This window comes from Marmota flaviventris, chromosome 8 (genome assembly GCF_047511675.1).
Source record: "Marmota flaviventris isolate mMarFla1 chromosome 8, mMarFla1.hap1, whole genome shotgun sequence".
Classification (NCBI taxonomy): domain Eukaryota; kingdom Metazoa; phylum Chordata; class Mammalia; order Rodentia; family Sciuridae; genus Marmota; species Marmota flaviventris.
In genome coordinates, this window is record NC_092505.1 from 59,248,966 (window position 1) to 59,275,706 (window position 26,741).

At 37.7% G+C, this 26,741-nt stretch overlaps 1 protein-coding gene across 2 annotated transcripts; it reads right to left on the reverse strand.

The window, feature by feature from the left end:
- Nucleotides 1-1,934: 1,934 nt before the first annotated feature.
- Timmdc1 (translocase of inner mitochondrial membrane domain containing 1) lies at nt 1,935-25,025 on the reverse strand. 2 transcript variants are annotated; one of them, XR_003582881.2, is made up of 8 exons: nt 24,596-25,025; nt 23,426-23,591; nt 20,715-20,803; nt 19,636-19,703; nt 7,017-7,095; nt 4,492-4,602; nt 2,911-3,168; nt 1,935-2,140 (listed from the first exon to the last, which is right to left on the reverse strand). XR_003582881.2 is itself a non-coding variant. In XM_027936140.2 (7 exons), exons 1-7 carry the CDS (start codon nt 24,787-24,789, stop codon nt 3,018-3,020), a joined length of 858 nt encoding a protein of 285 aa, XP_027791941.2. In that variant the 5' UTR covers nt 24,790-25,025; the 3' UTR covers nt 2,476-3,017. The 2 variants fall into 2 exon arrangements, 1 of the variants encoding a protein (XP_027791941.2); XM_027936140.2 differs by lacking the exon at nt 1,935-2,140 and having other exon boundaries at nt 2,476-3,168.
- Nucleotides 25,026-26,741: the final 1,716 nt, after the last annotated feature.

Consider the following 26,741-nt stretch of genomic DNA (forward strand, 5'->3'; position numbering starts at 1 on the left):
TCAATTTGAATGTATACCCCATCTTAGGACTGACCTATCACCCCTGCCCGACCTGTTCCCGCCAATGAATGTACTAATCATGTTTGAGAGTTGTTGTTTAATTTTCCCGCGGTGTATGATGATTTGTTAAAGGGGACTATGATGTGTGTAAAGTCCCTGCCCTCTCTAAAAAATGTATATAAACCCTACACAAGTTGTTCTCGGGGCTCTTGGCCGCTCTCCCTTCTTGAGTGAGCACGGAGCCCCAGCGCGCTGGATCTTCAATAAACCCCCTTTTGCTGTTGCATGAGACGGTCTCTTGGTGGTCTCTTCCTCCATCGTTTGCAGGTCCCTTACAGTGTTCCTATGTTATTTATGACTCCTGTTCCACAAGAGTCTCTTCCACAGAAAGAAACTTCTCAAATAAGTTATCATAAAAGGATCAGACCCTAGTTGGGTGAGATAGCACAAGCCTGTAATCCCAGCTATTTGGGAAGCTGAGGCACGATGATTATGAGTTCAAGGCCAGCCTGGCCTCAAAATAAAAGGACCAGGATGTAGATCAATGGAAGAAAGATTAACCCCCCACACTTCTCCCCCATTCAATCCACTGTACCACAAAAGACAAAAACAACAACAACAACAAAAAACAACCCTGACTCTCCCAGCCTTAGACACTCAATAAAAGGCTGGGCCATTCTTGTGTTCACAGGCAGTTTTGACTTCTCTTTCAATCTTGGCTGTTCCTTTCAGCTGGAGGTAAAGGCCCTTCCTTCTCTGCCCCTGCCCCCAAAGCTTTGCCTATATACTCCTGCTCACTTGAAGTAATAAGGTTGTGCCATTAATATAGACTGGACATACTTGTGACTTCCCCAGGGTCACAATTTATTGAATAACAACAAATTGACAAGCTGTATCACTTTCATAGGTTACAATTCTTCAAGTACTGAATGGGTCCCTTGGTAGAACAAGTCAGGCAATGACAGGTTCTTTCATTCCAATCTTAATTACTAAGATCTAGAACATTCAAGTCTTTACACACTGATAAGGTATATAGCTTGCAGAAAAGTGAAGAAGGGTTAAGGTGGTTAGAGTTCTAGGGGGCTGCTCTGAGAGTAAAGACAGACAGCAAATACAATTTCAAGAGATACTGCAAGTGGTCAGATTGGAATTACTAAACATCCCCAGAACTTCAGGGTCCAGAGAAGGGAACTTATTCTAGGCCAGGGTCCAGACAGCAGGCAAGCAGTTTCAAAGTGGGCTGCATCAAACAGGAAGATCAAGCTGAGTGGAAACCTGGGGACTCTGATGGTCTGTTGGCAGGTTGGTAGGTGCCCCATGGGCCCCCAAAACCAGTCTTGGGATGTTTTTCCTTTCATGAATTTCAGGTAAGGGGGTTGTATCTGGTGAGAATAATAAGCTCATGGGTCTCAATTTCTTGATAAGCTCATGCATCCACATGATGCATCAAATCAATACATTCACAGGTAGTCATTTTTATTAGCACTATTAATTTATCAGTTTGTGCCTTATGGTTATGCTGTGCAGATGGTGGGGTTTTTTTGTACACATCAGGTACGAACAAGGGATATTGTCATTCTATTTTGGCCCATTTATACTCAAAACAGAGCAATCCTGGCAAATTACTGCTTTTCAAAATGGAGTAGTTCAGAGGTAAGGCAGGTCCTGAAAACTGCTGTTCTAGTCATCATGGAGTAACTCAATTCAGAACTTTATATAGGCGTAGCTACCAGTGATGAATGAATGGGTAGAACATAGACATGTGTCAGCAGGCTGGTCCAATGCCAGAGGAGACGGGCACTGGCATTCATGGCTACAGCAACATAGCTCCATTGACTCTCCCATGGAACATAGACATGCTGGAAAAAGCAATGATTCCTGTCCTGGGAGGCAAGGCATGAGAGTTTATCACTCTACTCAGGAAGGCACACAACTCAAAACTTATTGCTTATTTATTTCTGGAATTTTTCATTTAATATTTTCAGACCATAGTCTGAAAGTGGAACTTCCAAGGTGGGGACTGCTGAACACCTAGTCCAGTTTTGTTTCCTTCTCATTTACTAACTGCTGAAATCTGCAAGACAGCTTTCTTAGGCAGCAGCTCCAAGTGTAGGTATGATGTCTCTCTTCTACACAGCTCCTGCAACAATACGCACACACTTTTATCAGCAAGACTGAGAGGAAACAAAGTCAGACTGTTTCTTCAATAATGTGACTTACTTCCTTTTTGTTAACTTTGTATTTTATTTCAAATGGCATAGAAGTCATCTTTGATTCTTATTAGAACAAAGCAAAACACTACTATACATTAGCCCACAATGATTCAAGGGCCCAAGAGTTTTACAGACCTGGTCCTACTGGCTGGTTGTTTCTTTTCCTGCTGATACCTAGTATTTTTTGTTTTTGTTTTTTTGGTGGGAGGTGGTAACTGGGAATAGAATCTAGGAGTGCTTTACTATTGAGCTACATTCCAGCCACACACACACACACCCCTGCCCCCCGCTTTTTTTTTTTTTAATTTTGAGACAGGATCTCAGTAAGTTGCTTAGGGCCTTGCTATGTTGCTGAGACTGGCCTCAAATTTGCAATCCTCCTGCCTTGGCCTCCCAAGTTGCTGGGATTATAGATGTGCACCAGCACACCAGGTTAAGGTACCCATCAAAGGACTACATGAGCAAATATACAGCCTACAGAATTCAACTTTAATATTTTGGGAATTTTTTTTACTTATATTTGTAAAATCCAGGGTAAAGAAATATAAGCATACAAATGGGTCAATAGATCAATACAGATATAAGTATGTATTTAAATTTAAGGATAAATAAAATGAGAATTGAGCAGCCCAATTCTTGATTTAAAAAAACAGAAAGAGAGGAGAAAGTCACTGCCACCACAGGAGCCAGTGCGTACATGTGTCAGCAGGCTGGTCCAATGCCAGAGGAGACGGGCACTGGCATTCATGACTACAGCAACATAGCTCCATTGACTCTCCCATGAGTTTCAAGTCTGGAACATTCTCAATCCTTATCTTGTTTATCTGGTGATGAAGGGTTTCTAGGAAGGTTTAGCAGGACTTCAATTTTCTTAGCATCCTCCTCAGATTGATTTTTCTGTAGGTTGTTTTCAATTTCCTGAGGGAGGAGCTCAGTAAGTTGCAGTCTGGCTTTCCTGTAATCAAAGAGTAAAAAGGATGTAAATTATCCATTTCTTAGTTCTTACAGAGATTTAAAACAAAAATTATTTGTCTTACTTTCCCTGCTTTGGTAGGCAACTTATGAGCAAACACTATTCCTTGTGTTTCATATACATTGACTTTTCTTTCTCCTGACCTGTTCCACTCACAAGCCAATCATGCATGATTCCCACATTATCAAAACGGATGGTGTCATGGTGAAGGAAGCCATATGTACTCAGGAGTACTAGACAGCAGCTCATTATGCTCATCTTACATAGAATCCGCACAGAGTCTGCACTAAGTCTGAATATCTACCCAGTAAATAGAGATTAATGTACCCCAGGAAATGACCAGGTGGGATACACAAAATTTTCATCTCCTTCCTCAGTGACATCCCATTCATTAACAGCCGCTATGTCTATTCAATTCCTCTGTGCCTACTTCAAGAAGGAAAAAAAAAATTGTTTTTGGCACTGGAGATTGAACTCAGGGGCACTTGGCCAATGAGCCACATCCTTAGCCCTATTTTGTATTTTATTTGGAGACAGGGTCTCACTGAATTGCTTAGTGCCTCGCTTTTGCTGAGGCTGGCTTTGAACTGGTGATCCTCCTGCCTCAGCTCCCAAGCTGCTTGGATTACAGGAGTGCGTCACCATGCCTGGCTGAAGTATAATTTTTGAATGTAGGAATTTAACATGTTTTGTATTCCTATAGATGTAAACAACATAGGGGCTACCACTTTTTAAACAAGCCAAGTAAAGCCCCTTGATGTGTATTACCTTTAAGTAATTTCGTATGTAGTCAAGAACATAGGAAAAGAAAAATATGCAACCAAATGAAATTTATAAGATTTTAATGTTTTTATTACAAAGTATCTAAAGAAAGATCCTCACCAAATTAAAATTAAAGTTAGTGCCTTTCATGTTTCTTTTCTCCTTAATTAAAGAGAATAAGACCAAGAAGAGTAAACTTTTCTTACCCGGGTATAATGACATGACATGCCTGTCATCCCAGCAACTTGGGAGGCTGAGGCAGGAGGACTGAAAGTTCAAAGCAAGCCTCAGCAATTTAGCAAGGCCCTAAGCAACTTAGTGAGACCCTGTCTTGAAATGAAAATAAAAATTGCTGGGGAAGTGGCTCAATAGTTAAGAGCCCCTGGGTTCAATCCCTAGTACTACCCCCCATCCCCCCCAAAAAAAAACCCAAAAAACTTTTTTGTGTTGGGTGGCAAGTTAGAGTACTTGGGTCAGCAGAGCATCACCCACCAAACAGCTGCAATTGGAAAGCCAGATCCCCTAGTCTTAATATCTCCTTACCATTCTTCCTGTTTCAGCTCACAGAATGCCTTTCGATCCTTCTGTTTTCTCTCCTGAACAGTCTCACCATAGTACTTCTGAAGTGCCATCATCAGGCCTCCTACAGGAGTGCTGAGGGAAAGTGGAGAGAAAGCTTAGGGAAAGAGCCCTCAGACCCCATGACATGTGAGCAACTCCACTAAGCAACAGCACTGACCCACTTGTTCACTATCAGATAAAAGAACTTTGATAATTAAAGCATCTTTGTTAATGTACTTAACATCACTGGACAGTACACTTAAAAATGGTTAAGACTGAGGCTGGGGTTGTGGCTCAGGGGTAGAGCATTTGTCTAGCATGCATGAGGCACTGGGTTCGATTCCCAGCACCACATTAAAAAAAAAAAAACTAAATAAACAAAGACATTGTGTCCATCTACAACTAAGAATATTTTTAGAAAATCATTAAGATGGTAAATACTATGTAATATGATTTTATAATAAAAAATTTGCAGTTAACTTCAATACCTTGCCCCTATAAGTCAAGCTGGTATATTACCACTACAACAAAAATAATGTCAACAGTGGATGTGGCATGTTGAATTTTTTAATTAAAATTTTTAAAAAGAACCCAAAAATCTATAGTATTACCCCCTCTCCTGAAAAGGGGGTGGGAAAAGGAATAGATAGGAAGAGAGAAAGGAGAACGTTTTTTATTCATATGAATGTCAACTAATGAAAACAGAAGAATTAATAGAATTATCATAACAATAGTTTGTAAACATAGTCAATTACAGCATGGATCATTAATGGATCATAAAAGCCACTAGAGGAAAAAGTTGGACAGTAGGATATTAACATAGTCTCATCCTACAGACACTTAGTATTCATGACTGGAAGGGAATACCTTTGCAATGGATAAATTTAGTAGATACTGCCTTAGCAGAATTCTAAAATAGTCTCCCCAAATTTGCTTTCTTAATTCCTTCACTGTGAACAGGATGAGATATTATGCCTATAACTGCATTAAGTTACATGGCAAAATGGATTTTACAAATATAAGGTGACTATTCAGTTAAATTTGAGTTCATCTGGCAGACAGAAGCAGAAGATTCAAAGTACAAGGAGTACAAGAAGGTTTCAAGGTGCTGCTGCTGGTTTCAAACTGGAGGGGACCTGTGGAAGGAATGTGGGTGGCCTCAAGGAACAGAAAGCAGCATCTGCTTCACGGGAAGCAAGGAAACAGGGACCCTGGGCCTATCGACATGAAGAGCTGGATTCTTTCAACAGCCTGTATGAGCTTGAAAGCAGATTCTTCTCCAGAACCCTGAGATAAGAGCACAGCCTGGCTAACGCCTTGATTTTTACCTTGTGAAACCCTAAGCAAATAAGCTCACCCAGGGCTGGGTTGTGGCTTAGTGATAGACGGCTTGCCTAGCATGCTTGAGGTATGATTCCCAGCACCACATTAAAAAACAAACAAACAAACAAACAAAAAACCTAAACAAAATAAAGGGTATTGTGTCCATCTACAACTAAAATAAATAAATAAATAAGCAAGCTCACCCAGACTTCTGTTCTGTGGGATAATAAGTGAGTATTGTTTTAAGGAGTTAGTTTGTGGTAATTTGTTACACAGCAATATAAAACCAATGCATCAAGTAATTAAAGTTAATATTACTTAAAATGGGTGACATGTCTCTTTATGTGATACAAAGAGGGTACTGCTTCACCTATGCTGTATTCCCAAAAACATAACCTAAATCTAATCATAAGGGGACAATCAAACTTATTTGAGAAATAATCTGAGCATTATAGTGATAACTGAGGAATTTTGAATATGGATCCTATCTTAGTAGTATTAGAACAGTGTTTATTGTAATAATTGTATTATGATTTCATCCTAGGAGACACTGGTATATTTAGGGGTAAAGTATCATGAGGTCTCAAAAGCTTTATTCAAGGAAAAAAAAAGGAAATGAAAAAACATACTTATATCCCACACATATAAAGAGATACAGAAAACAAATGTGGCAAGATGTTAACAATTGGTGAAACTAGGTGAAAGGAATATGGGGTTTTAATATACTAATTCATTAAACTTTTCTGCAGGTTTGAAATTGTTCAAACTTAAATGTTGGGAAAAAAATTAATCTATTAAGTTAAACCAAACCTAACCAAAAACATTTCATAAAATGTGCTTATTAACTGTTTTATTCTTCCAGCTCCTTCTAACTACCTTCATTCAAATTACAAATAATCCCAGGTATTAGTGATATATAAATAGTTTTTGTTCAGTGAAAAGGAATTTGAATATAGACTCTATCTTAGATAGCTGTATTAAATCAATCTTAAATTATTTATTGTGATAAGTAAAAACAATTAGGGTAGAATCAGAATTGGACAAAGTCACTGCCAATACAAAACTAACAATCTTTTATAGGCTCTCATTATTAAATATGTTCTTTGAAAATGAATGATAATTTTAATAGGCAAGGCATTAATAAAAGATGTACAAATTTAAAATACGATCATTTTAACACTTACCCCAACAAGCCTCCAATTATACCACCAGCCACCAGGCCTCGAATGCCTAAATTTATTCTGAAAAGACCTCCAGTGACAGCTATTTAAAAAGAATAAAGTTAACATTAAATAAATTTTGAATACAATAATTCCATTTAAAATTTTTCCTTCTATAATACAGTACCCTAAGTGATATTCCTGAGCCTACTATTAACATACCACTACAAGAAAATAGCCCATACATAACTTTCCATCTACCTTGCAGATTCAAAAGAAGAAATCTCTTTTACAAAAATAAACGCTAGGGACTAGGGTTGTGGCTCAGTGGAAGAGTGCTCGCCTGGCATGCATGAGGCACTGAGTTCGATCCTCAGAACCACATAAATGTAAAATAAAGATATCATGGGCTAGGGATGTGGCTCAAGTGGTAGCGTGCTCGCCTGGTATGTGTGCAGACGGGGTTCGATCCTCAGCACCACATACAAACAAAGATGTTGTGTCTGCCGAAAACTAAAAAATAAATATTTAAAAAAAAATTCTCTCTCTCTTTAAAAAGTAAATAAATAAAAAAATAAAGATATCATGTCCACCTAAAACTAAAAAAAATAAATATTTAAATAATAAATAAATAAATAAACGCTATTTTAATGGATCCAATCTCTTCTAATTTTGCTCGGTGTTTGTCTATTTACATTTTAAAATCTGCATTTTATTCACTTCCATCTCTTCTATTTCTTCCTTTTTCAGGGAAAGTTCACCCCCAATAAAAACCAAATCTTCAAGTAGCCCCAGTGGCTAATGCCTTTTCCCAGCCTCACCCAGTCTGCAGCTGCACTGCAGCTCAGACAGGCCTGCAAAGCAATGGCCTACAGTGCCCCCTGGTGGCCGATGGAATGGTATGCACCTCTTTTAATTTCCACTGGGATTGCATACATCTTATGTTCATTCATTTTCCTCTTTCAAGAAGCACAATGCAACTAATACCATTACGAATGGCAATATTTGAGGCTTATAGTTTTATTTGAATATTCTATATTTATTCTTTATATTTTCTAAGTGAACAAGAACAAAAATCATCATTACCCAGAGATAGTAATTTGGTCTTATTTCCCTAGTCTCACAAACAAAATCTTTTTATAATGGGGCCACACTGTACATACTACACCTTTTATTTTCTTTGAATACATTATTAAATTTCATATCACTAAATTTTCTTCAACAATTCTATTCCATGGATGTACTACAAAGTATTGTCCATCATAGGTATTCTATTTATGGATGTTTTAAATAAAGGTGCAATAATTCCGGTACATAAATCTTTGTACATTAGAATAAACTCATAAAAATGGAATTCCTAGGACAAAAGACACAAAAATTTTAAAGGCTCTTTTTTGGGGGAGGGTACCAGAGATTGAACTCAGGAGCACTCAACCACTGAGCCAGCCCTATTTTGTATTTTATTTAGAGACAGGGACTCACTGAATTGCTTAGCACCTTGCTGTTGCTGAGACTGGCTTTGAACTCGAGATCCTCCTGCTTCAGCCTCCCAAACCACTGGGATTACAGGTGTGCACCACCATTCCCCACAAAGGCTTCTGACTTAAATTACTAGACTGCTATTCAAAAAAGTTGCACTGTTACTTTCCCATTAAAAATATGCAAATGCCCTGTTCTGTGTTCTCTTATCTTTCCCACTTTCATAGACCAAAAGTGGTATCTAATTTAAGTCACATTTCCCAAGTAGCAGAGAAAGATAGTTGTTTTACCACAGGTTTACAAGTTATCTGTGTCATGTATTTGAAAGAACAAATTCATGTTCTTTTTCCTATTTCCAACTGAGATATCCTTCTCTTTGATGTGTAAGAGATTTTACTGATTACCTGCTTACGTTATTTTGGGATTGTTTACATACTTCTGTAGTACTTGACATAGATAAGTTTAAAATTTTTATGTGGCTAAGTCTGCTAATAATTTCCTACTTACATATGTATACATACACATATGTATATACATACATACATTAACATATATTCCCACTTAGAAATCAGACATACATCTACTTCTATTTGTCTCCAAATATTTTGTGAATTTTTTACATAACCATTTTAATGAATTTTAATTTGTTTTGTTGTAATGAATAGTTACAATTTCATTCCCTTCTAAACAGCTAATAATTGTTTCAGTCCATGATTCTTTCACCATCAGTCTGAACAATCACCTTTGCTCTAGTTTAGATGTTTGGGTGTGCTTCGTTTGTTCCTGATCTTTAAATTCTGTTTCATAGATCTGCCAATACTCCGCTGTTTTTGTTGTAATTTTATTCATATTTTAATTTATGATAGTTGCAAGATCCCCTAATTATTCATGGAAATCTTTTGCTATGCTCACAGAATCTGAATTTTAAAGGTTTTAACACTGTATGAAGTTGTTTTTTAAAAAAAATCTAATTTTGATTTAAATTATTTTCAATGAATACTGGGTTAACTGTATTAAATGCAACTCCATATTTATTATTATTTTATGATTTGTAATTTTCTTCATAGAAGTTGTACATTTATTAAATTTATTCCTCACTTCTGTTACTATTATAAATATAATTATTATATAAATATAATAAATATATGAATATTATAAATATAATTATTTTTCAAAGCATCATTCTAGGAATCTATATTGTTTCTTCCTTTCTAAAGCATTGCCTTTGTCCGTTCGGTTAATATATTTTTAAATTTTACTGAGGCATAATTTGCATACCACAAAATTAATCTAAATGAACAATTCAGTGATTTTTTAGTAAAAATATTTAATGGATTCAGTGTGCAAAGGTCAGCATATTTTAGAACATTTCCGTCCACACAAAAAGATTTCCTGCGTCTGCCTGCAGTTACTCCTGTTCCCAACTTCTTAGGCAATCTAATTCACTTGCTAGCTGATTGATTTTCCTGTTTTGGGCATGTCTCTTCTCCTTTCTCCTTCCTCCTTCTCCTTCCCCTTCCCTTCCCTTTCCTTCCTTCTTTCTTTCTTTCTTTCTTATTTATTTATTTATGTGGTGCTGAGGATCGAACCCAGAGCCTCATGAGTGCAAGGCAAACGCTCTACCACTGAGCTACAACCCAGCCCCCTTTCTTTTTTTTTTTTTTGATACTGGGGATTAAACCCGGGGGTACCTATCCTCAGCCATATTTAATTTTTATTTTTGAGACAGGGTCTCATTAAGTTGCTCAGATTGGCCTCAAACTTGTGATCCTCCTGCCTCAACCTTCTGAATTGCTGGGATTATAAAGGTGTGCCACCAGGCCCAGTTCCATTTTCTTAATAATGCCTTCTTTTGAAATATAAAATTTTGATGAAATCCAATTTATATCAACTTTTTCCTAACTAATTATGCTATCATATTTAAGTCTTTGCCTAATAAAATGTCACAAAGTTTTATTCTTGCATGTTCTTTCTAGTTTTATAGTTTTAGCTCCTACATTGAAGTCTTTGATCTCTTGAGTTAATTTTTGTGTATGGTATGAGGGAGCAAAGTTCACCCCTTGTACAAGGGACTATGCAATACTCCACCACTCCACATGCCTGCCACCATTGAATTAGTTTGGCATCTCTGGAAGCCAACTGACCAGAAATATAAGATACAGATTTCTGGACTCTCCATTCTGTTTCACTTACCTATCCTTAGGCCAATATAGTGCCTTGATTACTACAGTTTTATAGTAAGTTTTGAAATTGGAAAGTATACATCCTCCAACTTTATTTTTTTCTTTTTCAAAATTGTTTTGCTTACTCTGTGTTCTTTGACTCTCCAAACAAATAAATAAATCAGCTTGTTAATTTCTGCAAAAGATATTTTAAGCTTCTTGGGATTCTGACAGGGTTTTAACTTTAGATCAATCTGGGGAGAATCGCCTTCTTAATAATCTTTATTCTTCACACCTAAAATCTAGATCAGATACCAAAATGCTAAACTTGCACTAATAGGATATTAAAAGGTTTATTACACACACAACGAAACTTAAGGAGGAGACCAAGGTAGGTTTCTAATTATAAAAATGATCCAAAAATGGCCTTAAAGAGCTAGAAGGGTGACTGGCCTGGGTTTTTATGGCGGTCGAAGGTAGGATTAGAGTGAAAGCTTTGTACAGACTGGAGCTTGCATGGTTTAAACCACCTGCTGGCACCAATAAAGGTGGCCCATGGCACTTGGGCTTTTTTATGGGAGGAGGAGGAGACAGTATTGGGATTTGAACCCAGTGGCACTGTATCACTGAGCTACAATCCCAATTCTTATTTATATTGAGACAGGGTCTCACTAAATTGCCCAGGCTGGCCTTGAACTCGTGATCCTCTTGCCTCATTCTCCAGAGATGCTGGGATTACCATGCCTGCTAGCACTTGGGCTTTCTTGTCTTTAATTTTTTTTTTTTTTTTTTTTTTGGTCTTTTTTAAGAAGAGGAAAAGTTGGGCTGGGGCTGGGGCTCAGCAGTAGCACACTTGCCTGGCATGTGTGAGGCACTGGGTTCGATTCTCAGCACCGCATATAAATAAATAAATAAAAAATAAAGATCTAGTGACAACTAAAAAATTTTTTTAAATTTTTAAAAAGAAGAGGAAAAGTTTATTTTTGCTCATGGTTTTAGAGGTTTAGTCCATGACTGGCCCAGTCCACTGCTATGGGCCCAAGGTAAGGAAGAACAACATGGTGGAAGGTTGTAGTGGAAGAACTGTGTTCACTTCATGGTGGCCAGGAAGCAGAGAGCACTTGGGCTTTCTTATTGTCTTGTTAAGATGTGGGACACAAAGAAAGGGGACTTCCAGTTTTTGATGTGGTATAAGATTAGAATTTATCACTCCATCCTAATAAGTAAAAAGCTAAATAAATTGAAAACAACTACAACTCTTTTCTTAGATCTATCACAGATGTGAGGTCACAAGGTAAACTGTTGACCTCAAAATTGAGAAGGCAGACAGATGAACATAGAGAATCACAACTTGCTGGAGCAGTTCCATGGAAACTGGTATTGAGTAGGAAAACCTGAACTATAAATGACAAATTTCTGGAAGCTCAGTGTAGGGGAGTCTGAGAGAGAAAAACTCCAGGTTGCTCAGTCACAGAGGATCCCACACTGTTGAGTTTTACCTTCAAGAGTTCTACTAAGTTTTTACAGTGAAGATCTAAGAAAAATCCCATCACCCATATTGAACTACACCAGAGCCGCTGCCCTCAAGATAAGTGATTTTACAGAGTCTAATTTATTTATCAGAGGTTTTTATATAAACCTAGGGAATATCCAACTTCAACCTGCTTTAGCCTTCCTCGTGGAAGAAGGGAAATATCCAATTCTAGTCTACATTACCCATTTGGTCCCACCTAAGGAAAACAGGAGACACACTTGTGAAGCTATCAAAGGCACATGTTTACCGCAATGGAGACCTAATCATGGGACTACAGAAGGCTTTACTCTAGCACACCTTGCCACCACATTACTAAAGTCCTACTTGCTATAATTCCTTTTACTTAGTATAGTATGCCCAGCTATCAAGTTACATGGCACACAAAAAGGCAAAATCATCACTTGAAGAGACAGAATAAGTATCTTAACCAAACCCAGTTGTGATAGAGATGTGGGAATTATCAGATTGAGAATATAAATACTATAATTAATATGCTAAGGATTATAGTGGATAAAGTAGACAGCATGAAAGAACAGGTGATACAAAGAAATGGAATTTTAAGGAAGAACCAAAAAGAAATGCTGGAGATCAAAAACTGTAAAAGCAATGAATAATGCCTCTTTATGGGCTCATTGGTAGAAGGAACACAGCTGGTAAAAAGATTCTCTTGGCTTTAACATGTGTCAACAGAAATTTCCAAAACAGAAAAGCAAAGGGGTGGGGGGGACTCCAGAGTATCCAAGAACTGTGGGACAACTTCAAAAGGTTTAACATGAGTAGATGGAATGGAAGAAGAAAGAAAGGAACGCAGGAAATGTTTGAAACAAATCCCCCTACATTAATGTCAGAAAACAAACCACATTTAGGAAGCTCAAGAAACACCAAGCAGGATAACTGGCCCCCAAATTACACATGAGCATACCATTTTCAAACTGTAGAAAATCCCAAGATAAAGAAAAAAATACTAGGTTGGAGATATAGTTCAATGGTAGGGTAACTTGCTTAGCATGTGTAAGACCCTGAGTTTGATCCTACACACACACTTTCTTAAGAAGCCAGAGAGGAATAGGGGGACACCTTCCTTACCTGCAAAGATAGCTACATAAGACTTCTAGAAACCACACATGCAAAGTGAGAGCAGGGAGAAATATTTAATGTTAAGAGAAAAAAAAAATCACCAATGATGTTCAATCCATTCATGTAATATTATTACTGATATGGTTGGATTAAGGCCTGCCATTTTGTTATTTCTTTTCTGTTTCTTCTTCAACTCCATTTTGATCTTTCTGATTTAAGCTTCACCCCTAGTCATTGTTATTTTCCATTTTCAGACAGGGTCTTTTTTGAGTTGCCCAAAACTTGATGATCTTCCTGCTTCAGCTTCCTGGAGATTACAGGTGCTCAGGATGCCCATACTTCTAAAGTTACTGTCTTATTACTTTGTTCCAATGAAACACTACTCTTCTACCACTTTTGTGCTCTTGTTGTCCTATCTGTGGTGTATGTGGTTAAATTCAACAATACAATATTATAATTATTGTTTCATATAACCTTATGTATTTTTAAGGTTAAGGGTCAGAAGAAAAAAATTATTTTTACAATATTTTATAATAACCTACCCGTTTACCATTTCTAGCACTTCCATCTCCTCCTGTGGACTCAGGTGACAATTTGGTGTCATTCCCTTATTACAATATAACTGCACTCTTTCCCTCTCCTTTTTGTTACTATTGTTCCAGATATCATTAAATGTTATATACCTGATACTATATTTTTATTATTTTTGTCTGTTATTTTTTTTAGAATCTACATATTGCCTTTAATAGTTATTACATAACCACCTTTATCAATACTCTTGACTCTTTTTAAATTTTTATTGTTGGTTGTTCAAAAAACATTACATAGTTCTTGATATATCATATTTCACACTTTGATTCAAGTGGGTTATGAACTCCCATTTTTACCCCGTATACAGATTGCAGAATCACATCAGTTACACATCCATTGATTTACATATTGCCATACTAGTGTCTGTTGTATTCTGCTGCCTTTCCTATCCTCTACTATCCCCCGTCCGCTCCCCTCCCCTCCCCTCTTCTCTCTCTACCCCCTCTACTGTAATTCATTTCTCCCCCTTGTATTTTTTTCCCTTTCCCCTCACTTCCTCTTGTATGTAATTTTGTGTAACCCTGAGGGTCTCCTTCCATTTCCATGCAATTTCCCTTCTCTCTCCCTTTCCCTCCCACCTCTCATCCCTGTTTAATGTTAATCTTCTTCTCCTGCTCTTCGTCCCTACTCTGTTCTTAGTTACTCTCCTTATATCAAAGAAGACATTTGGCATTTGTTTTTTAGGGATTGGCTAGCTTCACTAATCTCTGGTATCACTTCCATTTTTAAAGGCAGATTTGCAAGCAATGAATTATCTTTATTTATCTGGCAATGTCTTTATTCTGCCTTTTTCTTTTGGGGGGGAGAGGGGTACTGTGGATTTAACCCAGGAGTGCTTAACCACTGAGTTATCCCCAGACCTTTTTCTTTTTTCAGACAGGAGAGTCTTACAGAGTTGCTCAGGGCGTCACTAAATTCCTGCCTCAGTCTTCAGAGTTGCTGGCATTACGAGTGAGTGCCACCATTTCATTTTTTATTTTTTTACTTTTTAGTATTGGGGATTGAACCCAGGGGCGCTTAACAACTGAGCCACATCCCCATCCCTTTTTCTTTTCTGAGACAGGGTCTCATTAAATTGATTAGGGCCTCACTAAATTGCTGAGGCTGGCCTTGAGCTTGCCATCCTCCTGTCTTCAGAGTTGCTAGAATGCCTTGAGCCCAGTGAGGAATTGTTTTTCTTGCTGCTTTGAAGATTTTCCTTGTTTTTCAATAGTTTAAGTATGACATATCTAGGTACAAATCTGTTTTATGTTTTCCTTGGAGTTTGTTACATTTCTTGGATATGTAGATTAACGTTTCTCATCAAATTTGGGAACCTGTGGGTATTATTTCTTCAAATACTTTTCCTATTTCCTTTCTCTCTTTCCACACTCCATCTGGTATACCCATTCCGTATGTGTTGGAATGCTTGATGGTGTCCCATAGACCTCTGATGTTCCATTTGTCTTTGTTCACTTTTTAAATTCTGTCCTTCAGAAGAGATCATCTATCTTCAAGTTCACTGAACTTTCTTCTGCTACCTCAAATCTATTGCTGAATTTTTCCCCTTCAGTAAATTTTAAATTTCTATTATTGTACTTATTACCTCTAGAATTCCCATTTAATTACTTTTATGATTTCTTTCTTTACTGATATCTATATGTTAACTCACTGTCCTCATACTTTTAAGAGCCATCATGTGAAGTCTTTTGTTAGTTATGTACACAGACAGGTCCCATCAGAGGAAATTCCCATTGCTTTTTTCCTAGTGTTTCAATGTGACTTTGTTGTGATTATTAAAAACTGGACATTTTAAGTAATATACCACAGCAACTCTGGAGTTAGAACATGTCCCCTTTAGGGGCATGGTTGTGATTCTTTATTTATATGGTAACTTGCCTAGACCAGATTTGTGGAGTCTATTTTGCTACAGAGTATAGCCACCGATGTCTGCTCTCAGTTTTTATTTTTATGTCTCCCATCCTAGGAATTGCACCAGCTTAGTTGTCAATGATTCATTAAAACAATAAGACTTGTATCCTTTACAAGTGAATTTGTCTGTGGCTTAGGGAATACATTTAAAAGTTATTCAGTTTACATATCTTTTTTGGTTTTTACTTTTTGTGTTCACAAGGACTCGCATCTACCCAAAAAGTAGCTTGTTAGAGCCCTAACCTGAGTATACTTGGAACCTTATCCATGTGCACAAGCTTCCAGGGTATATGGGGTAAATATGATCTCATTATGGCCCTTTTTGGCTTTCTCTCTTGAAGACAGGATCTCACTATATTTCCCAGGCTGGTCTTGAATTCCTGAGCTCAAGTGATCCCTCTGTCTCTGCCTCCCACACAGGGACTACAGGCATATCAATGCAACGCACCAAGCTGTTTCTTTGGTTTTACTGTTCCTAAGATCCTCATTAAAATTCTGTCTCATCCACTGGTCTATGGCTTTTCCTGAAACAGTATCAAAATCTCAGGCTAGCTGTGTGATGTTTGAATTCCTTGATTGAAACTGCTTTCAGCAACTTCCCTACATTTTCTGTGCTCTGCTCCAAATGTCAGCCCCCTCGAGTAACAAAACCCTCTCAGCTTACCCTTCCTTTGTGGGACTTCTGCACCACAGAGATGGAGGCTCAGGGGTTGGAAAAGCCTCAGGATAAATCACCATAGACTCTTATTGCTCTTACCAAGATTCAGTAGACATTCTTGAATAAATGCTTCTCAATTTGTCAGGTGCCTTGGATCAATTTCCAGTATCTTTAAAAAGTTGTTTTTTTGATAATGTTGTTCAGTGTATTGGTTCTTTTTGGGAAGAGTGTTTTCCAAGATCCTCACTAAGCCATTCTGGATGTTGAATGTTTTTTTTTTTTTTTAAATTAATATCCAGACCAATGCCAAACAATTATCAAAGAGACATTCTTGATATTATTCTGACTTTATGGGAAATTACTCTAGCATTACACCATCATATAGAATGTTGATTGCTGTTTGAGATAAAAATTGATATTGTATCAGATACACCTTGCTTATTTTACAAATTATTTTCACATTCAAACAAGATATATTTATTCTAAGACAGATATGGTGGTACACACCTATAATCCTACTCATTAACAAGGCTGCCAAGAAGATTGCAAGTTCCAGGCCAGCCTCAGTATCTTAGCAAGAACCTGTCTCAAAAAATAAAAAAAAAAAAGGCTGGAGATGTAGCTTAGTGATTTGAGCACTCCTGGATTCAATCTTTAATACTGAAAAAAAAAAAAAAGTCTATTTGGCTGTGTCAAATGACTGTGAAATGAAAAATGAAAGACAAATACTTCCTATGAATTCATTAAGTTGGTTTGGCAGAGAAGCAAAACAAGTTAACAGCTACCATATAATGTTTTAAGTATTTTAATAAAACTATAGTTAATTATGAAAACACAGGGAAAAGACACCTAAGCAGAACTAAAGGAAGAAAAATGGGGGTGAAGGAGAACTCCTTGGGGAAGAAGCTAGGCTGACAAATGACATGGACTTTGAAAGATAAGTAGAAGCTGGGTGTGATGACACATGCCTATAATTCCAGCAACTTAGAAGGTTGAAGTAGGAGGATCACAAGTTTGAGGCCAGACTAAGCAACTTAGCAAGATCCATAGCAACTCAGCAAGACCCTGCCTCAAAGTACAAAAATTTACAAAAGGACTGAGCATATAGTTCAGTGGTAAATCGCCCCTGGATGCAATCCAAAGGATGAAAAGAAAAGAAAGAGGGAAAGGGAGGAAGACATGAAGAAAGAAAGAAAGAAAAGTAGGAGCTGAACAAAGTGTTTGCAAGACTGGGAAAGGGTATTCAATAGCAGTAACCAAATCATGTAAAGCAAGAATATACTGGATTTGGAAAATTCAAAATTTATAAAGCTAAGGCCAAAAGTGGTAGATGGAAACTAGATAAAGAATTGATATTAATGTGATGGGAAACAACAGAAGAACTTCTGACAGAAAGTCTTAAAATCCCAGTCAGATTTTGAAAAAGACAGTGCAATGGCTCGGTGCAGTGGTATAACTTGAAAGGCTAGGAAGGACAGCATATTGGAGGACAGCCTGGGCAACTTAGCAAGATGCTGTGACAAAACAAAATATAAAAAGGATTAGGATAAAGCTCAGTGGTAAAATGCTCCTAGGTTCATACCCCACCAAAAATAAAAACAACAAAGGAAGACAGGAAGGAAGAAAAACAAAAAGAAAGCATGCACCCAGGGGCAAGATAATGTTAACAATGCCTAAATCCCTACATGTAAAAGGGTATGTAGTGTTCTTTGTATTATTATTTTATTTTGGGGATTGAACCCAGGGGCATTTTAACACTGAGCTAAATCCTCGGTCCTTTTTATTTCTGATTTGAGATAAGATCTTTTGGAGCTGCTGAGGCTGGGCTCAAACTTGGCAATGCCCCTGCCTTAGTCTCCTGAGTCACTGAGTCACGTGCGCCACGATGCCCAGCTAATTTTGCAACTTTATGTAAGCTTGAAATTATTTCCAAATTAAAAAAGAAAATTTCAAAATAGATCTATCTTTAAAAAAAAATTTTAGTTGCAGATGGACACAATACCTTTATTTTATTTACTTACTTTTATGTGGTGCTGAAGCTCACAGTGCCTCACATGTGCTAGTCAAGCGCTCTACTGCTGAACTACAATCCCAGCCCCCAAATAAAAAAAGTTTTAAATGTGGCATATGTATGTGTGTGTGTTTTTTTATGCGAGAGAATGTACGTGAGTTAGTGGACAATTGAGTGTATAAGACACTTAGCTTCATTTATCTTTCTGAAAACATTGTGATTTTTTTTCTTTTTTTAATGTTTACTTTATATATATACACACACACACACACACACATATATACTTACACCTATGTATGTACAATATACATATATGTATTTTGAATTGACAAATAGAAATTATATATATGTGTATGGTGTATGATATGATGTTCTGAAATATGTATACACCAATAATGGCTAAATCAAGCTAATTAACATAAACATTTCCTCCCATATTCATTTTGTTTGCTAGTAAAAACACTTAAAAAAATCTTCTCTCTTAGCAACTTTGAAGTATACAATAGATCAATGTTAACTAGTCACTATGTTGTACAACAAATATCTTAAAACTTATTCCTCTGAAATTTTGTATCCTTTGACCAACATCTTCCCAATTCTCCCAAATTTCAATCCCTGGTAATCACCATTCTATTCTCCATTTTTAATGAACACTTTAAAGAGGGCATATCTAGTAGAGGAAGAAGCTTTAAAAGAAAAATCATAACTCTTACCACGAAAATATGGTTCTTGCTACCTCATATGACCAGTCTCATCCCAAGCTACTCTTCCCTTCACTATGTTTGAACCACATTAACCTATTTCTAAGGAACTTTATTGCCATAGAGTCCTCCCCTTGATACTTCTGCTGCTCTTTTTCGCATTCTTCAGATGTCAGCTTAAATGTTAACTTTCTTAGAAAGGCATTCTCTGACCACCTACTTCACTTTAAATCCCCTTGTCCTATGTATTTGTTGCTTCCTATCACAGGAAACTGTTTTTTTCCCATCCTCATGAGACTTTAAAATTCAATGAAAAAGAAAAGGATCTTATCTGTTTATTCACTAAGCATACCAAGGGCCAAACCCAAAGCTGTCCATAAACACGTTTGTATTGAATGTTGAATGAAGTACGATATGAAGCCAACCAAAGAACTCAGTACTTCTGATCTGCAAGTCCTTACATATTTTCTAAGCCATATTTGAGGTTGAAAAATGTAAGCAAGAACAAAAATGTCTTACCTCCTGCAATGACAAAATGGCTCATAGCATTTTTATTTCGGTACACAGTTAATCCAGTGTTCACTGAGCTGGGATGGAAGAAAAACATACAATTCAAAGCATATCCCATTTACCTTCTTGACTGCTGTTCTCATTAAAATAATAGGTATGACAAAACCGAATCTTTTCTTTTTTTGAGAAAAAAAAAAAAAAAAGCATTCTGGTCTATTCAGCTAGAAATTAGCCATATTAAACTACTGTCACATCAAAAGAGATAAGGCCAAAAGGAAAAAGACAAAGAAATTTAAAACTTAAGCAGGTTAGAATAAATTCTATTGAAATTCAAAAGAAAAATCACTGTCTTTCTCCAGTGATATTCTTCCTCCCTCAAGCTCTTCCTGCCTCCAGAACACATGAACCTATAGTTGTTAGATTAAGAAACATTTATTGCTGGGTATGGTGGTGCACACCTATAATCTCAGTGGCTTGGGAGGCTGAATTCAAAGCCAGCTCAGCAAAAGCAAGGAGCTAAGCAACTCAGTGAGACTCTCTAAGTAAAATACAAAATATGGCTGGGGATGTAGCTCAGTGGTAGAGTGCCCCTGAGTACAACATTAAAGGTGATTGTCTCATTTTTCAAACTACTAGCCTTGTTTTTCCCCCCATCCCTTTTTTTAAAAAATAAAATTCCTTAATCAAAGTGTGAAATATGATATATCAAGAACTATGTAATGTTTTGAACAACCAACAATAAAAATTAAAAAAAATAAAATTCCATTTGATTATTTTAATAGTCTTATAGCCATCATCATCATCAATAAATGATGAAAAATTTTTCTTGAATATTCAGAAATAAAAACATTAAAAAATTGAAACATAAAGGTTTTGAAATTTCTCTTTCTTAGGAAACTTGTATGTATTTTGATACTAGTTGGTAGACCTCTATCAGTTATACCAAAAACTACAATTGGACCAATCTCTTACATAAACAAAAGTTCTTGAGAAAAAGGCATTATGAATCACTTCAACATGTTTTTTATAATCTCAAAAGATGCACTACAAAAATATCAAGACTCTCTCTCAAAACTCAGATAACTTACTTGAATATAGTCACAAACACTGCAGTTCTCCAACTCCAGCGCCAGCCATACCGAATAAAGCCTCGTGTGGCAGCACGATGCGCCCGTTGCTAAAGTTTATAAAAAAGCTGTGAGATTCCAAAACACCTTGATGCTTTCCTTATTCTAAAAATTATGGGGGCAGGAGGAATGCCAGCTATAAATTAGTCAGACAGAAATTGTTATGGGCCAGCCTATATGGGCAATGACCAAACAGACTCCATTTTACCCTGAGACTCCATGTCATATAAGAAATGCTTCTCCCACTGGAATACTCTGCCTCTATCAAGAGTTGCTTAGCATAGCATGTTTAGCAACACAAAATGGCAATTCTCATACAATGTAAAATTGTTCTCTCTTTGGTTCCCATTTTTCTTGGGCAATGTACCCTGTCAGAGATTGATTGTCTAGACACCAGTAACCATTCTCTAACTCCTGCTCAAGTAGGGTCACTTCGACCCACTTCCGTTCTGCTTGCTTGCTTGCTGCTATGCCAACCTAAAAGTCCCATGGGAAATACCAATGTACCCATTGCATTGTTATGCTAATTGTTGAATTCAGCTTCTGTACCCCTGCTTGCTTGCATCTATGTGGTTTTTGCAGTTTTTTTTTTTTTTTTTTAAAGAGAGAGAGAGAATTTTTAATATTTATTTATCTTTTAGTTTTCGGCAGACACAACATCTTTGTTTGTATATGGTGCTGAGGATCGAACCCAGGCTGCACACATTCCAGGCGAGCGCGCTACCGCTTGAGCCACATCCCCAGCCCAGTTTTTGCCTTTAAAGAACCTGAAATGCTCAGGCTTGATGCTGTTCCTTGAACAGACAGTTATGGGTCCTGCGGGGTGCAGTTACAGGCCAGCCAGCTAAATAAAGACTCTCCAATTCGGACAAAATAGACTTGGTACATTTTCTGAGAGGTCTGTCCCATAATAGAAATAACATAAAAATCTCTAGAATTATCATTCTCTAAGTACTAAGGTTTAAACAAGTCTCTTGTGCATCCTGTTTTATCAGGAGATGGAAAAGAAACAGAATTGCCAATGTCAATTGCAAGTAATCCACCAACTAAGTATCTAAAGCCAATCTATCTGGCAACCACCATGACAGACATAAATCAGGATTAGACATGTTCTTCATTAAAACAAAACAAAACAAAAAAAATACTCTCAGTGGCACACACCAGTAATCCCAGTGGTTCGGGAAGCTGAGACAGGAGAATCTTGAGTTCAAAGCCAGCCTCAGCAAGAGCGAGGTGCTAAGCAACTCACTGAGACCCTGAAGTACAAGAAAAGGGCTGGGGATGTGGTTCATTGGTCAAGTGCCCCTGAGTTCAATCCTTGGAACCAAAAAAAAAATCAACTAGGGGTTCATACACCCTTCACATCCTGAGTTCAAACCCCCAGCACCACACACACACACAAAAGGATGATGAGATTAGAAAATGGCCATTTGGCAACCACCACAATAATAACTAGTTCAAGCAAGAATCATAATTGAATGCCAAAATTAGATTTAAAAAATTGGATATTTACTAATCTCAAAAAGTCTAACAAGTATCTATAAAATACTTTCTATTAGAGAGAGGAAAAAACAGTAATTTTATGGTGGCTAAACTTGGCAGATATCATCTTAACCAAGTAACTAAAGTAAAAATCACCAGTAAAAGGACAAATTGATATCATGTGCTTCTGATCAACTGTGCTGAGAATACAGTATCAATTAATAATAAGTATCAATAGGGTAACCTGCCAAAAAAGTATAGCATGAGTCAAATTGAAGGGCATTCTACAAAATATATGGTCTACAGTCTTCAAAACTGTCAAGGTCAGAAAAGGCAAAGAGAGAGAAATAATTCCAGACTAAAAGAAACTAAAAAGTGGCATAAAAGACAAATTTAACATGTAATCTATAGCTCCTAGATCAGATAAAAATTTTTATTTATTTTTTAAATAAATGAGATAAGCTGAAGAGCTAGCAAAATTTACATAAGGTCCATATACAATAGTGGACCTTATGTAAATAAGGTAATAGACCTTATGTAAATAGTGGTCCACCACAACAATATTAATTTCCTGAACTTAATCATTATAACTGTAGTTGGTTTTATAAGAAATGGCCTTGGCTTTTGGAAATACACACTAAATTATTTATCATGTCTATAACTTACTCTCAAACAGTCCAGAAAAAAAATAGTATTTATTATACAGAGATAATGACAAAACAAACATGGTAAAACATTAAATTTTACAGAATCTGGATGAAAGGTATGTAGGGAATCTTGTGCTATTTTTTGCAACTTTTCCTTAAGCCTGATGACTTCAAAATAAAAAGTTAAAAAAAGAAACTTTTCTTGGGACACAGTGATACATGCTTATGTCAGCAACTATGGAGGCTGAGGCAGGAGGATATCAAGTCCAACGCCAGCCTCAGCAATCAAGCAATACCCTGTCTACAAATAAAAAATAAAAAGGGCTGGAGAAGTTCAATCCCAGTCATAGTTATGATCCTATATGCCTATTTTGAAGAAGTCTAATAAACAATGTATACACATTACACATCAGCATTAGGACTTCTGTTGTTATTTAGATTAATTTTTTAAAAACCCTCCTAAACTACAACCTAACAGAATGACTAAGTGTAAATAGCTAAGTTTGTATGCCCCTAAATACTATTTAAATCACCAGTACTTACCACAGCATCAAACTGGTTATGATAAATTTCTGCTTGGCTCTGCTCAATGTAGCGTTGTTTAGCATGAATAAAAGCTGGTATTCCACCATATGCCCAGCCAATGATGCCTGCTGAAGCTGCTGCCCTATAGATATTCTCAAGTTCCTTTGAAATTCTCTGTTGTTCACTAAAACATCAAAAAGACAACATGTTGAGACATTATCCAAAACACTATGAAGAACTATCCAAAATGCTACCAAGCCCTGTGGTGCATGCCTGTAATCCCAGCAACTCTGGGGGCTGAGGCAGGAGGATCACAAGTTGAGAGACAGCCTCAGCAACTCAGCAAGGCCCCAAGATGAAGCCTAAATAAAATAATTAAACACAAGTCTGTCAGTTCCCTTGCTACAACTATCTCGGCAATATTATAAAGTTTCAATTTTAATTTAACCCCTTGATAACAGCGTAGTATAGTAAACTACTTCATGATAGAGTAATCTTTTCACAAGTGATTAATAAGTCAATGAATTAAGTGTTTTGAATTATTATAAATAAATTCAATCTAAAGGGTTATCTTCTATTTTAAAATCTAGTTATGATGAGAAATGGCAGAAGGGTATAGCTAAACACTACACTGGTGTAGCTCAGTGTTACAATGCTTGCCTAGCAAGAATAAGGCTCTGAGCTCATTCCAAGCACAGAACAAAAACAACAACCCAATAGTTGATACTGTTTAATTTTTCCTTGGGCAAAATAAAAAACTGACAACCTTCTCTGGCCCTCTTCAATCTCCACTTGAGGGGCGGTGAAGGAACATTATTGGCCATTAAATACCAACAAGTCTGGGATCAAATGAAATACAAAAAAAAGAATATTGGAGTAGATTTCTGCAGACATGGATGTCAGTGGTTTCTAGCTTGGCCCAACTTTTCTTACCTGTAAAATTAGGGCACTGATTTCAATAGGACTACATCCCTATGTACCTAAGTATCCATCCCTAGGAGCTCTTTCAGTGAGCCTTAACATTAAAAACCTATCAATCAACTATCAAATGGCAAAATCAGGATACAACCTTCTTCCACAAATATTAGAACCTCTAATCTCACTTAAAAATAAACCACCACCCCTGGGTTCTTGGCCCCAGGCTAACTTTTTCGTGGCCCCTCCCCACAGACCCTGGGCATTTTTTACTCTCTGACAAACAGCTCCCGGAGGCGATCCCAACCGGATTCCGGGTAATAGGGTTCTTGGACTAAGGAAGGCAACTTCTGATTCTCCACCAGAGATTCCGAGTCGGCAGCCACAGCTCCGGCAGCAAAGACTCGGGGGGAAGGACGCCGTGCCCTGCAAAAGAAGCTCGGGGGAGCCGGTGGCGGCTCCTCCATGCCCTCTCTCGACCTGCGGTCACACACTCTTGCGCACTCAGAACACCAAGGCCGGCTGAAAGCGCCTTTGGAGAGAGTGTGGATAACTGCACGAATCAGTGAGAACTACGGTAACAGGCCCGAACTAATGCACTGCTTGATCCCCTGCCATAGGACTTAGACATTCTCCCTCTCAACCCCAGTATTCCTTTGGAGGCTCCAGGGAACACGAAACAGGAAGTCCCGCCTCCGTCAGGACAGAGGCAAAAGACGGGGCTACTGCAGAGACTGCGCAGGAAATACTTCCTGTCGGGGCAGGATGGGCGGCCGTGGTGCTGGGCCGCCCCGGAAGTGAGTTGGCAGTCAGTGGCGGCGTCCTCTTTCCGGGCCGCCTAGGCTCACCTACATGGGTTTGGGGGCAGGTTCTGCGTATTTGAAGGCGTACTGAAGTAGGTTATCGTATTTAAAATGCCAGACCCGGGCACGGTGTCGCAGGCCTAGAATCCCAACGGCTCGGGAGGATAAGGCTGGGGAAACACAACTTTAAGGCCAGCCTCTGCATCTGAGGTCCTAAGCAGCTTAGTGACACCCTGTCTCAAAACATAAAAGGGGGCTGGGTTGATAGAGCGCTCGGCTAGCATGTGTGAGGCCCCGGGTTCGATCCCCAGCACCACGTAAAAGTAAATATAAACAAAATAAAGGTGTTGTATCCATCTACAACTAAGATATTAAAAAACATAAGAATGTAGCTCAGTGGTTTTGGACCCCTGGGTTCAATCTCCAGTTAAAAAAAAAAAAAAGTAAAAAATGCCAAAAATTCCGTGTAAAAGAATCAAGTGCAATTTTGAGTGCAAGTGGAAAGGAGAGATTTGTTTAAAAACAAGTCATATACACACACACCACCCCCGCATGAAGTCAAGAAGCCACATGGACTTAGTGTGATCCATTTCTACCCAGTCTGGATCCAGGAGCTGGGGGGTGGGTCCAACATTTGTTTGGTAAACTGAACTAACATCCCCAAACCTTTTTTGAAAATTTGAGACAGGGTCTCACTAAATTGCTTAGTGCCTCACTAAATTGCTGAGGCTGGCCTCAAACTTGCAATTCTGCCTCAAGGACCTGAGTTACAGGTGGGTGTGTACTACTACTACCAGGGTCCAAGATTTTGAGATTGCTTTTTTTTTTTCTTTCTTTCTTGAGTCAGCTTTGGGCATTTCTTCGCAACGTGGATTTCATTCCCCTTAGTTCATAAGTTTCTCAGAGGGCAGGAGAATTTCTGGAACTTTTAGCAAGTGTTTTGAGAATCTGATTTCCTGTCACTATAGCCTCTGGGAACTTGTTCTTTTGAGGTATAGTTGTTATTAAAATGTATTCATTTTGTTGTGTGCCTGTAATCCCAGCTACTTGGAGGCTGAGGCAGGAGGACACAAATGTGAGGCAAGCCTGGCAACTGATCAAAATAAAAAGGGCTGAGGATATGACTTGATGATAAAGTGCCCCTGGGTTCAAGTCCTATACTGCTAAATAAATAAAATTACTATACTTTTTAGTATGACTATGGTAAGTAGAATTCTAGGATTTGTTAGCTGGAATTCTATATATAAGACCCAGACAAGTGTCTGGCTAGAGTGACTAGCTGAATTACTGACAGTGCTATTAGGGGACAGACAGGTGCAAATGGAACATGAAATTATGGGAATAATTCTTTGAAATAGGCCCACTCTGTTGACTCCCTCGCATCCTCCCATGCTTTCTTTTTACCTGACTTAAGTGGCCAGGCACGTTGCATTCCTCAGCAAACTACCTGTTAACCGCAGGAGAAATGCAGACCCCAAATAATGTTGATGAGAGGAACCCAAGCTACTTGAAGGGGGAGACTTGTGTGCTTTTTCACAGACCAGATCTTGAAATTCAGGGAGATAAGGACAATTCCTCCTAATCATAAAATCTGTAAGAATTTATAATTAAGAATC

Excerpts from the sequence above, each read along its gene's own strand:
- Timmdc1 (XM_027936140.2), bottom strand. The coding sequence starts at position 24,789 with ATGGAGGAGCCGCCACCGGCTCCCCCGAGCTTCTTTTGCAGGGCACGG. Across the intron at positions 20,804-23,425 it reads ATAACCAGTTTGATGCTGTG|CAACGGGCGCATCGTGCTGC; the intron begins GTAAGTACTGGT and ends TATAAACTTTAG. Across the intron at positions 3,169-4,491 it reads GAGCTGAAACAGGAAGAATG|GAAAGCCAGACTGCAACTTA; the intron begins GTAAGGAGATAT and ends CTTTGATTACAG.